Raw genomic sequence first — 15675 nt, forward strand, 5'->3', positions numbered from 1 at the left:
GCGGCCTTCGGGTGAGCCACCGTCTTGAGCACGACCAGCAGGAGCCCTAGTTCCTCGGGCGTCCTCGTCCACGCTCGGCTCCGCGATCCTCCGCACCTTGACACGGACGTCTCTCCTGGCAGCAACTCTCACCTCGTTCACCTCAGGAGCTCGGAAGTGCTTCCCGCCTAGTTCGAACACTGCGAGACTGCGCCTCCTACCCCGTGCTCATGCACCCGTTCCCTTCTTCATTGTTCACAGAGCTTCGATGACCGTTCAGATCTTCTAGCGGCACCTCGTGGCACTTACGTCTGACATTTTACCCCCCACTTTAGGAAGTTGTTTCATTTAAACAAATTTTCTAAGCACGTGCATGGGCAAAGTGCGCAGTCCGTAAGGCGCAAAGTGTTCACATGTATGTGGTTTTCCACACGCTCAGAAGTAGTTCATGACGTGTTCGTGTGGCTATGGTGTTGGGCTGTTGAGCACGATGCCGCGGGATCGAATCCCGGCCGCGGCGGCCGCATATCGATGGGGGCGAAATGCGAAAACACCCGCGTACTTAGATTTAGGTGCACGTTAAAGAAACCCAAGTGGTCGCAATTTCCGGAGTCCTCCACTACGGCGTGCCTCATGATCAGAAAGTGGTTTTGGCACGTAAAAGCCCATAATTTATTTTTTTTTAATGACGTGCTCATAAACGCAGTAAATGTAGTAGGCGCACTTCACGCTCTAAGTTTACAATCCGCTCATATAGTCAGCGCCTACATTTTCGCTACCCTTTTTATGTTCCACCGTGAAGTCGTACTGCATTAGCATCAGACTCCAACGGAGTATACGGCTGTTCGTGTGCTTGGCCGAGTTAATGGAGGCAAGCGGTTGGTAATCGCTATGCAGTACAAACTGTTCGCCGAATATGTAGACGTGGAATTTTTGAACAGCCCACACGAGAGCAAGGCCCTCTCGCTCCGCGGTAGAGTAGCGTGTCTCCCGCGGAAGGAGCTTCCTGCTTGCGTAGGCGACAGGATAAAGAACGCCTTCATGACACTGCATGAGTACATCTCCGACACTTGTAGACGATGCGTCTGTGCGGAGCATAAATTTCTTCTCTAGGTCAGGAGACATTAAGCTTCGATTGGCGGACACCAATCGTCGAAGTTCGTAAGAGCCATCTGGTGGCATTGTTCCCATGTTACCTTCTTTGGCGCGCGTTTTCGAATGAGCTGTGTTAAGGGATGAGACACTTTGGAATAGTCGGGTACGAAGTGACGGTAGTAACTGGCAAGGCCCAAAAGGGAACGGACTTCTATCTTTATTTGCGGCCTTTTTGCAGTTTGTATCTTTTCAAGGGCCTGCAGTTGCGTTCGCAAGACCGCATGTCCCACGATGTGGCCCAAGAACTTCACCAAAGTTGAACCAACTTCACTCTGCGATCGCTTGAGTTTGAGGTGTTCACGTCGCACTTGCCGGAAGGAACATTCCCGTGTGTTTACGCGCGTCTCCCATGTGTCTGTGGCTATAAGCACATCATCAAAGTAATGATGTGCGTGAGAGATACCAGCCACAACCTCTTGCTTGAGCCCGGTGAACACCGCTGGCGCTGTTTTAATGCCGAAGGGCATGAAGCGAAATTGTTAAGGGCCTGGCATTGACTGAAAAGCTGTCATATGTTTCGAGTCCCGATGCATTGGTTCCTGCCAGTACTCCTTGGTAAAATCAAACTTGGATAAATAGCGAGCCTTCCCTAAGTTTGCGAACATCATGTCAACTCGTGGAATAGGCTCATTGTCCATGACGACTATATTGTTATACTGTCGATAATCAATGCAGAGGCCCATAGTGCCGTCTTTCTTTTTAACCACGACAATTGGGGAGTAGTAGGGTGAGTCCGATGAATAAATTCCCTGCGGCTGCATCTGCTCCACTTCTTTCTCTACTGCCTGTTGCACTGCAAACGGTATTGGGTATTGGCGCACGTTCACCGCCTCTGTAGATGTTGTCGTGAGCTTGCGCAACCAAGTTCGTCTTGCCCGGAACGTGCGAAAAGATGTCTTGGTAGTTCGACAGAATTTGTTCGACCTGCGTCTTCTGGTTAATATCCAAGGTGTCAGTGACTTTAACGTCACGGTAGGTCTCGCACTGATGAAGTGAGAGGAACGGTAGTTCGGGGTCCTCTTCCAGTTGTTCCATCAGTAACGTCAAAGCCCCGCGTCCCGTGGTGTCCATCGCAAGTTGTCGCTCCTCATACTTTTTCAGGAGCTTGATGTGGAACAGACTGGTGCCGGTGCCGAGATGAACAACATAGTCAATTTCACTACGTTTTTCCACTACAGTGAATGGGCCTTTCCAGGTTAAAATTAGTTTGTTGTTATTGGAAGGTAATAGTAACAACACCTTGTCTCCGGCGCAGAGCTGACGTGGCTTCGCTTCGCGATTTTAATATTTATTTTGTGTCAGCTTGGCAGCTCCTCGTGGGCAATACTTCATGTTTCCTGTAAACGTTCGCTAAGCTCCACAACATAACCATATGTGGCCTTTGTTTCTTCATAAAGAGTTGCTCGTGTCCATGACTCCCTCAGTAGGGCCATTGGTCCTCTAGTGTATCGAACAAACAGTAAGTCGAAAGGAAAAAAGCCGAGACTAGACTGAGGCACCTCTCTATAAGCAAATAATAATGGCGCCAAGTATCTGCCCCAATTCTTTGGACTTTCCTGGCACATGCGCCGTATCATTTGCTTTACCGTGTCATTAAAACACTCAACAAGGCCATTCGCCATAGCGAGGTATGGCGTTGCTGGCAAATGTCGGAAGGACAGTCACCTGCTTGGTTATTGCATTAAACTTGAAGTGAAGGATCGGCCTCTGTCGCTGACAATTTTTCGTGGTATTCCCACACGCGAGAACATTTCCACCAACGCTTCTGCTATCCTCTCCGTTTCAATGCTTGGTAATACAACGGTGTCAGGATAGGGTGTTCCGCAGTTCACCATTGTTAGCATATAGAGTTTTCCTTTTGCCGATGTCGGTGAGAGTAGCCCGATTATACCAATCGCCACACGTTAGAACGGCGTGTCAATCACCGGCATGTTCCCTAGGAGGACACGTCCGACTAGGAGTCTCGGAACAGCGCGCTAACAGATGTCACAAGAGCGCACAAATCGGGTCACCTCAGCCTGCACACCTGGCGAATAGAATTCTTCTAATATCCTGTTAGTGGGACGTTTGATATCTTTGTGACCTGCCAAAACTCCTTCGGGCGCCTTCTTAAGGACGAACTGGCGGAGGCTATGGGGAACAACTAGCTTGTCGAGTTGTTTTGTCGTCAGCGATCTGTAGTGCCGGCAAAGTATCTCCTTGAGAAAAACATTATGTACTTTTGCTGATTGCTTTGGCATTGTCTTCCCCATCGACGAAAAACAACCGTCAAAGGAAATGGTCTGCTCGCTGCAACTCTTTCAGAACTTGTGTGGATCCACATCTTGTGCGTTCGATGCAGCAACATGTAGCTTCGTTTACTTGGTTCCCCTTGTTGCGGCTGCACTCAAGGTACCTCTATCTTGGGACATGCTTTGGCGTCGAATCTCATCTGCTAGTGCCGAATATTTATGAAGATTTGACACATCAGACGGGTCATGTGGTGTGTTGAAACCAATAGGGTAGAGCACCCCGTCGATGTTCCCAAGAACATCATAGAGTGGCTTTTCCATGCAGAGTGTCAGTGTCGTTCCTCGGAAGAAAAAGGAGTCTCCGTGGACATTCGCCTCTGGAAGCTGCTTAAGTTAACCGTCCAGAAGGTAAACGAAACGTATGATACCCATGAAATTCTTTTCCGGCTTCAGCGAATGTCTGACCACCACAGTATTGCATCCGCAATCTCTCATCACCGTCACAGGATGTCCATCGAGATAACCGATTGCCATCTGCATCCCTTGCGTCCGAAGACCAAGACAGATGTCTTCATCTGTTCTTACAGGTGGCCTTGTTTTCTCCTCAGATTTAGCGGCAAGAGCCGCACTTTCTTCGTTCCGGGCGGCAGGCATCCGGTTGCAGTCCGCAATGGCACTTGACACCTCCTGCATTTCCCGCAAGACGAGGACTTCGGTCTTTTTGAACGCGCCCAACAATCTGCAGCACGGTGTCCTTGCTTGCCACATAAGAAGCACTCAACCTTTCCTTTCCTGACATCTGTTTCGCAATCTTAGCTTTGTAGGACTGCTTTACTAATCCCTCTCTCTTTTTTTCCTCTGGCGAGGTTGGTCAGGCCTTGGGCTTCCAAATAATGGTCAGCCGCTTCGGCTAGCTTGTCGAGATCGCGGCATCCTCGCTTTTTCAGGAAGATGGCGAGCCTCTCATCGCAACGTAGCAAAAACTGTTCCGGAACAATATTATCTCTTAATGCGTCATAAGTTTTCTCTGTTTTGCCACCTGCTGCCAATGATCTAAGCACCCAAGCAGTCGACCAGCAAACTGCCGTCCTGTCTCGATATTCTCAGGCTTAGTTTCGGGAAACCTTTGACAGTATCCTTCTTCCGTAGAACGGAATCTTTGCAATAAAGTTTGCTTCAGCTTTTGACAGTCTGTGACATCCTCCCCAGCCATGCGTCCGACCACGCTCAAGTCTTCGCCTGACAAACACAAGCTTAATGACAGTGCCCACCTGTCGCTTGGCCATACCTGGCTGGTGGCTACCCGCTCGAAGCGCTGTATGTACGCGTCGATTTCGTCGCGGCCCTCATTGTAGGGAGGAATAAGTTTGTTAGGACTTCTAAATGCTTCACCGCTGTTTTTCCCGCGTTCTCTACCGATTTCAACTGTCCCAGACGCGTGCTCTGCAAGACGACATCTAGTCTCCAGCACAGTTCGTTCCGCCGTCAGTCGAGCGATCTCCTGCTCATGGGCTTCTCGTGCTGCTTGCCTGTCCTCAGCTTGTTTATCGGGCTCTCTGTTATGCTGCTCGTCAATCCACTCGCTTAGTTCCTTACCTAACAAGCCAAGCTCCTTGCCTGTCGGAATAATTTTCTCCCAGTCCATTTCCCAACACTGTACACAAGCGAAGTACGGCATTTAAGGATGGAATTTGGGCTGAGTCCTGTCGCGGACGCCAGAAATTGTAGTGTTTAGGACTATACGGCACCTTTGCTAGTGCGCAGTGATGCGGAAGAAAGACAGAGAGTCATTTAGGAGTTTTAATAAAAATTAAAGCAACTTTTAAAATATATTTATACGGAGAGTTGATAACCCGCGTAACGGCAGTCAGTGCGTCCACACACATACAGCACACTGAAAGATATGGGCTGAAATAGTCCCGTGCTGTGAAGCTCACGATTCGGTCATCACGGCACTGTGGGTTCACCCGTACACGGTTCTCGGGCTCGGCACGCTCAGAAGCCGCAGCGGCAGCAGCTAGGGGATGCCTTGTTCCGCGCGGCCTACAGTCGCACGTCCAGCACGGCCTCGGTGCCGAGCTCGTACGCCGGTCGGAATTCGTGCGGCGCTCACACGAGAGGACCGCGTCTAGCACAGCAACATTTGTGCCACACTGTTACGCTGCTCGGCACAGCTCAGGTGCGGCAACTCAGGGGCCGGCGGCCTTCGGGTCAGCCAGCCTCTCGAGCACTGGGAGCAGGAGCCCCGGTTCCTCGGATGTCCTCGTCCACGCTCTGCTCTGCGATCTTCCGCGCCTTGCCGCGGACGTCTCTCCTGGCAGCAACTCTCACCTCGTTCACCCCATGAGCTCGGAACTGCTGCCCCCCTGGTTTGAACACTGCGAGATCGCGCCTCCTCTCGCGTGCTCCTGCACTTATTAACATACCGCTCCTTTTAGCACGATTGCCTCAATATGTAATACAGCTGAAATCAGATTAAATAGTAAGACGAGCGTATGACGTTCTGCAAGCGATGAATTGGTTTCCTACAAATTTTGCAATTTACCTACTCAGAGTGAGCATTTAGTCTGCCTTACTGATTGTAGGCACGGAGGAGCAGCCAAAATGCGCTTGCCGCGTGCAGATATTCTTTCTAGGCTGGTCGTTAGGCTCGGTACCACAAGCTGCTGATTACCAGATATCGTCAGCACGAGTGCTTCCATCTTCGACATCAGCCGAGCAGTGTGGCTTCTGCTGTTGTTACTGCCATGAGACCGGCCACGCCTCCCTCTTCAACACATCACACACAACGTTACAACGGCTCCACTACTTCAGTGGGCACGCAGGAGCAGCCAAAATGCACTTGCCGCTCAACGTGTCCTTCTATGTTCAGGTTAGTGGCAGTCCCTCACTGCATTCCAAGCGTTCAAATGACGTTTGTTTGCTGCTCGTGCCGTGCCTGAATGTGTTATATGCCATTTTTTGTGACTGTGCGAACGTTTCTAAACTGATCCTTCTATGCGGGGGTGTAGAAAAGAATCCTGGGCCTGATGATGAAACTAGCCCAGTCCTTGCTGCCATTGCTGCTTTATCCGCTTTAGCTGAGTGCCGTCATGAAGACGTAATGCGTTCCTTTTCAGAACTTAAAGCAACCCAAGATGCCCTCACTCACAATGTTTCGGACCTGGCAACCAGATTGGTAGTCCTTTAAACAGTTGTAGATACACTTCAATCTTGCAAACTTCAAATTCCTTAATGCGAAAACTCTGAATTAAAATCTAGGCTTGAGGACTTGGAGCATTGATTACGGAGGGACAACCTTTTGTTCTATGGGGTTGTTGATAACGCTTCGGAAACATGGGCACAAACTGAAATCCTTGTACGTGATCTTATTAAAAACTTTCTAAAATTAGAAATCTCTGATGAAGCGATTGCTACGGCAAATCGTGTTGGCTCTTTTGTGGTTGGCAAGACTCCCTCCAATATTATAAAGTTTTCATCGTTCAAAATAAGAGAAAATATACTGTGACTGAAAGGCCTACTGAAGCCCACAATTGTGGCCTTTAGTAGGCCACGATTGAGAAGATTGAGAAATCGAGAAGATTTTTGCAGGGCTACACGCCAATCTCGAAAGAAACTAATTGAATTCGATAAAGCCAGCGGGCAATCATTTTATTTGCGGACAAATAAATTAGTCATGGACAAATAAGCCTATGTGTCTTCTTCTGTCCCCCATACTATCTGCGAACTTTATTCTTCCGATTTCGCCGCTGAAGTAAATAACGATGCCACAGGTCTTAACAATCCTTCCTCTCATTCTGCACAGCTATCTTCAAGTCGACCTTGTCAATATAGTGGGTCTGTTCTTTTCACTAATGTGCGTAGCGTTTCCAACAAGCGAACAGCTTTATCTTCAACTGTCGATTTTTGCTCCGCTGACGTCAGTGCCCTTACTGAAACTTGGCTTTCCGCGAAAATAAAGAACAATGAAATATTCGACTGTCAAAGTGCTTATAACACCTACAGGTGCGACCGCGATATCCGGTCAGGAGGGGGCGTTTTGATTGCCGTCAAAGTTAACCTACATTCATCTGTTCTTGACACTGCATCACCCCTAGAATTACTCTGCGTGCGCGTGGACATTTCAGACCGTCCCTTTATATTCTCTGCATGTTATAGGCCACCAAATTCGTCTATATCTTGTGCAGATTTCCATGATGTCCTTAACAAATTGAGTATTAGGTTTCGTAGCTCTTCGGTATTTGTTTGGGGACTTTAACTTTCCAGATATAATATGGGAGAGCGACTGTGTTAATTTTAGGCGTACTTCAGCCGAGTCTATTGAATTCTTAAATTTGTGCTCTGACTACAACTTAACACAGCTCCTCCACAAACCAAGCCGAGTCACTCCAACGTCTTCTAACCCACGTGACCTTGTGCTGTCTACTATCCCCGACCTAGTTTCACCGATAACTTATCTTCCTGGGATAAGTGATCATTCATTGTTGTAGTTTCATTTAAAAACACACTTTTCTTACACAAAGAAGGTTAAGACAATTCGCTATTGTTCCAAAGCTGATATTCCCGCAAACACGCAAGAAATGGAGCATTTTATCGATGGAATGATGCCCGATTTCGATCAACGAACACTTGAACAAAACTGGTCCCTTTATAAGTGCGAGATGTTATTCCTAACTCGGAAATATGTTCCCCATAGAAAAGTACACAGTAATCCCCAGTCGCCTTCGTTTACGGCCGTATTGCGCCGTCTTCGTAACAAGAAAAAACGGTTATTTCGTTCCGTGAAACATGAAACAACCCAGTTAGTTGGTCTCCATACCACCGCATCAACGATGAATATTGTAGCGACATTTCCCAAGCTAAGCAAACGTTTTTCAACATTACATTACCATCATACTTACATGTCAATCCACGTAAATTCTGGAATGTTGTTCGTGGTAATTCACCAGCCCCAATACAATTGTCCCAATTTAACACCCCTGTTCAAAGTGATCAGTGCCGCACAATTTTTAATAATGTCTTTGCTTCCTTCTTTCATGACGCTGCACCTATGCTTTTGTCACCTTCAACGAAAGCTTACGATACCCTGATGGATTCAATTCCTATAGACTGGGTGGGCATTAGAAAACTAATTGGTAATTTGAAAATACCTTCGTCTGCGGATTCAGATGAAATTAATTCAAAAATGCTCAAATGTAGTGAACTGTATTCATCAATTATTCTTTCTATGATATTTCAACAATCATTACACTGCTCATCACTGCCAAGCGACTGGAAGGTGGCGAAGGTGGTTCCTGTTAACAAATCAGGTAACACGCATTGTGCCGAAAACTACCGTCCCATATCACTAACCAGCATTCCCTGTAAGATTCTGGAGCATATAATATATTCCCGTATAATTGAATCTCGTATAACTGATATTCCGATATAACAACAGCCAGCATGGCTTTAGGAAATCGTTCTCCTGCGAAACGCAACTCTCTTGCTTTACTAACGACCTCTTTTCTAACACCGACTTAGGATTTCACACCTATTGCATCTTTATCGATTTTGCTAAACATTCGGTACCGCATTCCATAACCTACTAATCTATAAACTTAGTTTTCTTAACATTGACCCGTTAGTACTGGACTGGATTAAAAGCTTTCTTGCGAATAGAACACAACACGTAATCGCCAACAATTTGTCGGCGGCGGCCCTCGCGGTAACGTCAGGTGTGCCCCAAGGATCGGTTCTGGGTCCCCTACTTTTTCTAATCTAGAGTAATGATCTTGCTTCCTGTGTGAAAATTTCAACTATTAGGCTTTTTGCTGATGACTTCGTTCTATATCATAAAATTACTGACCTCAATGATTCCCGTAAACTCCAAGATGACATTAATAACGTTTTGTTATGGTGTAACACCTGGTCTATGAAGCTTACTTAAGCCAATGTAAATGCATGCGCGTATCACAGCGCATAAATACTACTAATCTGCATACATATTTCCTCAACAATAGCCCTCTCTCAGTTGTCTCATCGTACAAATACCTTAGACTAAACATCACCAGCAACCTTTCCTGGGACATGCATGTCGACATAATATGTAGCAATGCCAACCGCACATTGGGCTACTTGCGCCGAAACTTTTCATCTGCACCGTAGTCAGTGAAACTAACTATCTACAAAACATTAGTTCGCTCCAAACTAGAATACGCATGCGCCCTTTGGGACCCGGCTAACATTACACTCATAAACAGCATAGAAGCATTTCAAAATCGTGCAGCGCGTTTCATCTTATCACACTACTCCCGATATGCTAGCGTTATCTCAATGAAAACAACACTTGATTTGCCAGAACTTTCTTTCCATCGCAGATGCTTTCGCCTTTCGCTCTTCCATCGAATCTACCTCCACAACCCTTTGTTGAAAGAACAGCTTATCACCTAACCGGCATACATATCATCTCTCTCTGACCACAGTTTCTAAGTTGGTGTGCGGTCTTCACGTAATAAACTTTGTAGCAATTCATTTATTCCTAGCACAAGCAAACATTGGAACCACCTTCCCGCCACCGTTGCAGCCATCCTGGATACCGACCTTTTCAACACCACCATTCACGAAACGCCACGTTGAATGCCTTTGTATCTTACACAGTTCTTTTTATTATGTTCCCCCACTCCTTTCTGCAATGCCTAAGGCCTTGAAGGTATTTTAAATAAATAAATAAATAAATAAATAAATAAACACGCTTCTTACATCAACGAAATATCAACAACTTCCCTTGCATAGTTCACTGAGAAAACAGGGAAAGCACACTACACACGGCGTAAAACCCATAGGAATTAGGATTATGCACGTCCAGTAACTATTTTCAAAACACACAGTTTTCTTAAAGATTTCGAACTGCTTTAACATCCCAACCATAAAGTCCGCCATTTTGTCAGTGCATGAAGTTGCTGCCTTTACTGCGTTTCCACAAAAGCAGAGAAACTTTGTAAGCGTTTCCTATATCGTCCCTAGAGGAGCCGACATCGACGGTGTGTAATGTTCATTTTATTGGACTTCGAAATGTACCGGTATATCGCTCCTAATATTTCCCACATTTCAAAACATATAAAGTATATAGATATATATATATATATATATATATATATATATATATATATATATATATATATATATATATATATATATATATGTATGTATGTATATATATATATATATATATATATATATATATATATATATATATATATATATATATATATATATATATATATATTCAGTAAACCGCGAACCGCATTCCAAGAAATGAAGCGCCAACGGTAGCAAGAACAAAAGACAGGACAAGGTGCTTCCTTCTTAGTGTGCGATTACCTTTCGCGCTTCATTTTTTTGAAAGCTGTGCACCAACTAGCCCCACAACGTGGTTTACGTGAATAGCACTATGTAGCGGCACTAACATGTTGGCTGTGTACGAAATAGTTTTTAGAACGGTAGCTAAGAATATTTTGATATGGCGTCTCGTAGTCTTTGAGTTAAATGTGCGAGGCACGTCTATCTAATTATTATGATCGAACCAACACAGCATAGACTACATAATTCTCAATATCATAACAGCTGTTCCACTCAAAACTCACTCTTCGATCAGGCCGTGCTGGTGTAAAGAAATGCAAGTATAAATAATGAATACTACAGGAAGAAACAAGGCAATGACAACGCTCAAAAACGCACATAAACGAACCAGCGAAAATGGTAATATGGTGTCTACCGAACCTCTGCGATGGATATTGTTCCGTTTCTTTGTTGGAATTCCACTGTGCGGCTCCGTCCACTTCCATCCACAATAAGATGCGATTTGAAGCACCTCACGAGTCTTGTAAATAATGCAGTCCCAGACGCCTTCGTAAGGAACAATGTCTCATGGCTTCGAAGTATCTGCATTTAAAACAAGATATAATTTTAACATAATGTCCCAACTGCTTCGAGAAACAACCTGAGAGATATGGCTTTCTCGTTTATTTGATGATAGTAATGAACTACAGAGCTGTCAAGATTCCGTGTACAGTGTCACAACCACGTATCTGTATGTTGAAACGTTGATAGCGATCTACCTAAGATAAACAGAAGAGTGTGCTATTAGGTCAAGTATATGCCGCGAACATCAAGAAGTAGAGGTGAACGCCCTTTTTCTTGCCGGTTTTTATGACACTGAAGTGTTTCACCTAAGTTTGTTTTCATATACAGCTTTCCTGGACAAGTACCAACTAGCACCCCAAGATGCCCCGCCACAAAGCTAGCGCGTTTTCAGTGGAACGAGCAAGTTTTTCGCGAATAGCAAGGTCTGCAGGTAGATTATTGAAATGGCAGGTGACAGACATGTTCTGGAAGGCAATCTACACGAGTCAAATGCAGTAATTACGTTGTGGCAAGAAAGAACTTTGTTCGCAGATTGGTTAAAGATTCAGCAATGGAAGCCTATGGACACGAAGAAAGTTTGTACTCGGTTTTCTAGACAAAAACGATAGCTGCGATAAAGATATGGCGTCTATTTTAATAGCCGCTACAGCGTACGTATCCAGGAGAATCATCTTTCGATTGATGCCTATTTCGCCTCTCTACACATGGCGTAACACTGTTCCCAAAAGCAATTTTTGTAACAAAGTCGGGCAAGTGCACGTAGTATCTATAAAAACCCGAGCGTATCACTTGCCGAGCCGTGGCCGATGCAGCTAATAAAGCAATGTCGGCCACGGCTTGCCAAGTGAAACACTCGGGTTTTCATATTAGGTGCACCGACGCCATACTATTTTGGTATGTCCTCCAACGTACTTTAAAAAAAGAATTTGAGATTAAGAGGAAGCTTTAGCTCGGGCCCAACTCCGACGCGGCCTATTCAAATACATGTAAAACGCAAAAACCTTTTTATGAGATAACCCCTGGACCGATTTTGATGAAATTTGTTGCATTTGAAAGAGAAAGTTAAATTCTAGTGACTGTTGGAAGCGGAATTTCGATTTAGGGCTTGAATGTTCCTAAAACGATTTTCAAATATTTGACCGTCTGAAAAAAATAGAAGCACGAAGTTTACAAATTGATAGCTATGCATCAAGAACTGATATCGCGGTTCTGTAAACGGCATCCATTAGATCATTCAAAGCGGACAAATTCAATATGTCATTTTACATCTTACATGAATTTGTTACGTTGGTTACAATGGTTTTACAAAAGTTGTATTTCCCTATGATTAAATTTTTTTGTATTCATGTGTAACATATCAATTTTGTCCGCTATGGATGTACTTTTAGATGCAATTCACAGAATTGTATTATAATCTTTAGTGGTTGAGTTACAGAGTTGTAAACTTGATAGTTTTGTTTTCTGAAAATTTTTGTTTTTCGGCAATATTTAATAAACGATTGACGACCTAACTCAAAAATTCGAAACCAACAGTCACTAGATTTTAAGTTTTTCTTTTAAATGCAACAAACCTCGTCAAATTTGGTGCAGTGGTTGCCGAGAAAAACGAATTCTCCTTTTACATGTATTTAGATAGGAGCACTCGAGCTAAAGCTTCCTCTTAACGCTCACACTGTGCAATACCTGCTGCTGACGTCTGATAATAGTGCACCATACGATATGTTTTTTTTTTCCCTTAGGAATGCAAAGCCTGTGGAAAACACTAATAATGGACCGAAACACCGGAAGGGCTGTACCTGAAAGGGTACATTTCATCCAAATGGCACTACACCTAAGACAGGTTTATGATGGACTCGATACACAACCGGACTGGTACCCCATTTTGGTGAGGTGGCTATCCTTACCACCCTTCTAAAGTGAAACCAACATTTCTACCCACAGTATGAAAGATGTCTTTTCACTGTGTGACTTTCACTGTGCCCTCCGTTCTCTGACTATGCACAACTGGGGAATGTCAGGTGGAATGCTACTGTAATACATATTATGAAAGAAAAATAAAGAGCCTTGGCCGAATCGTTCAATTGCTCGCACGTATCGTTCCGCATGATGGTGACAGGGGTTCACTGTCGTGCTGCATGATACATTTTTTCTTTAACCCCACGTAACACTGAGTTTTACAGTCTTCCACCAGATGGCCCAACCACAAAGCTCAAGATTTGGTTTCAGTTTTGGTTCTTTCAGGAGGGCTCTCTAAATGTTTTAGTTTCTGTTTTTACTTCACAAAAGGTAGCAATAGGTTGCTTATTTCTTAAGTCATCGCATTTATTCTCAGATTTTGCCTTGGACAACATAACAACGAGCATGCGCGTGTCCTTGTGTTACGTTAAAAAAATACTATCGTGCCTTGTAGCACGGTCATACTCAGGAATTCTGGACATTGCACCTTCACCATCCTGTGGAACCTCACAGCAATATGCACGTGCGTAACTGAAAGGGCAAAATTTTAAACATTGTATTTCTATATAACAGCCTAGTATGAACAAGCTTCTACCATCTCCGCCAAGAGGGTAGTACTTTGTAACAACATATGCACTTATGGCACTTAGTCGGAAATTTGGTGGTGCGTTAAAGCAGTGTTTTGGTGGGGGATGGGCGGTTATCTCACACGACAGAAGCAAATCGTATTATACCCTATCATCAGAGGGCACATTGACATGAAGAAGCGCGAAATTTAAACTGTAAAGCGATTTATTACAACTCTAATGTTGAACCGTAATTGCAGAGCGAGTGTCATGCAGTCTATTTGCGCGGCCATGTTTTTGTGAGGTAACAGGGGAGGAGAGGGAGTGTATACCGGTGTGCACACTTTCAACATGCGTGCGTATGTACTTGCATTTGCGTGTGCGCGCGTGTTTGTGTATCAGTATTTGAATATGCGTGCGCACGGGTGCGTATATGCGTGAGCCAGCATACGCGTGTCTGTGTATGCGTGCAGTTCCGTGTGCGTGCGTACATTTTTGTGCATATGTGCATGCGTGGGCGCGTCTAAATGTGAATGCGGACGAGCATGAGTCTTATCTCTTTCTCTCTCTCTCTCTCTCTCTGTGTGTGTGTGTGTGTGTGTGTGTGTGTGTGTGTGTGTGTGTGTGTGTGTGTGTGTGTGTGTGTGTGTGTGTGTGTGTAGGCGAGCGAGCTAGCGAGCATTTAGCCGCTTACACCTACTCTTGGGGATGAACGGGATATAGAGTTTGTTTAAACTCATATTTAAATCTACGAGACAAGAACGAATGACATTGAATTTAAAGAATTATCTCTTTCTGAAAGCGAAAGCTATGCAAAAAAGGAAAACGCCGTTCCCATCGACTTTGTGAAGAAGTATGACCAGCGAAGCTGTGTATGTGGGCCCCTTAATGGAGAACTGCACCTCCGCCACGGGTCGGCCCGGCATTGCACTATCTTCGGGATCGGACCACGCATCGGAAGTTCTGAAAGCCTGCGTCACTTCCGCCACGGATCGGACCGGCATTGCACGATGGTCGGGATTTTGTTCTACACCCCGACACGATAGTGGGGAAAGTAGCCCTTAACGGCTTCGCTGTAAGAAAAAAGAAGAAAGAAAACGCGTCAGCCGTCGATATCGCCGCCCCAGATTTCGTCACAATGGCACAGTCACCATCGGCTTGGCTGCGTGAGCAACTACCAAGCTGTTCACTTTCGTTATTTTCCTTGCCTAAGCTGCTGCGCACTGTCTTGATGATGCCAGCGACGCGCTACATATTTTTTTTTTATTTGTTGTTGTTTGAGACATACAGCTGTCTCAGGGGCTGCAGCAAAAGGCAATATTCTTGCCTGACAAAGGCTGCAGCACCCAAAGCATGTTGACACTCTGAAGCAAACAACAGCACAACAAGTGTTACAATTTTCGAAATATGATAACATATAAAAAACGATTAACAATTCGAATCTCGATCAGAACATGTTAAAAAGGAAAACAAAACAGTAACATTGTAGTACATAAGGAAGTTATACAATAAAGCAGCGAAGAAAATACGTTTTAACAGATTTCTTGAACCTCAAGCTTGATTTCGTGGTTTGTAATTGTTCCAGAATTGTGGGATTATTGTTAAGTAAAGTTGATATTTGAAAGTGTAATGCCTGCTTCCCGTAGTTCGTGCGAGTAAGCGGTATAGAGATTGGGTCATGTCTGAGATTATACGGAGTTTCTTTGGTGGCGAAGGTCTGATTAAACTGTATGTGATCAGCCTGACGGAGACGGAACGCCTCGAGCGATAGCTTATGTAAAAATAGGTGGTCTATATGGAGTATGCCAAGCTTATCAAAAAACGGTTTAGTGTGTGCAAGAACAGGTAGGTTACAAACTGCCCTTACGGCTCTTTTTTGCAGCCTA

The 15675-nt window shown here is 44.8% G+C and overlaps 1 protein-coding gene across 1 annotated transcript in view; it reads right to left on the bottom strand.

Moving 5' to 3' along the window:
- The window catches only part of LOC142563570 (uncharacterized), a 344963-nt gene that overhangs the window by 209217 nt on the left and 120071 nt on the right, over positions 1–15675 (bottom strand). Inside the window, exon 5 of the mRNA XM_075674155.1 lies at positions 11124–11285. Within this exon, the coding sequence (XP_075530270.1) occupies positions 11124–11285 (162 nt within the window). The remainder of the gene's footprint in view (positions 1–11123; positions 11286–15675) is intronic.

The sequence above is a fragment of the Dermacentor variabilis genome, chromosome 11 (genome assembly GCF_050947875.1).
Source record: "Dermacentor variabilis isolate Ectoservices chromosome 11, ASM5094787v1, whole genome shotgun sequence".
Taxonomy (NCBI): Eukaryota; Metazoa; Arthropoda; class Arachnida; order Ixodida; family Ixodidae; genus Dermacentor; species Dermacentor variabilis.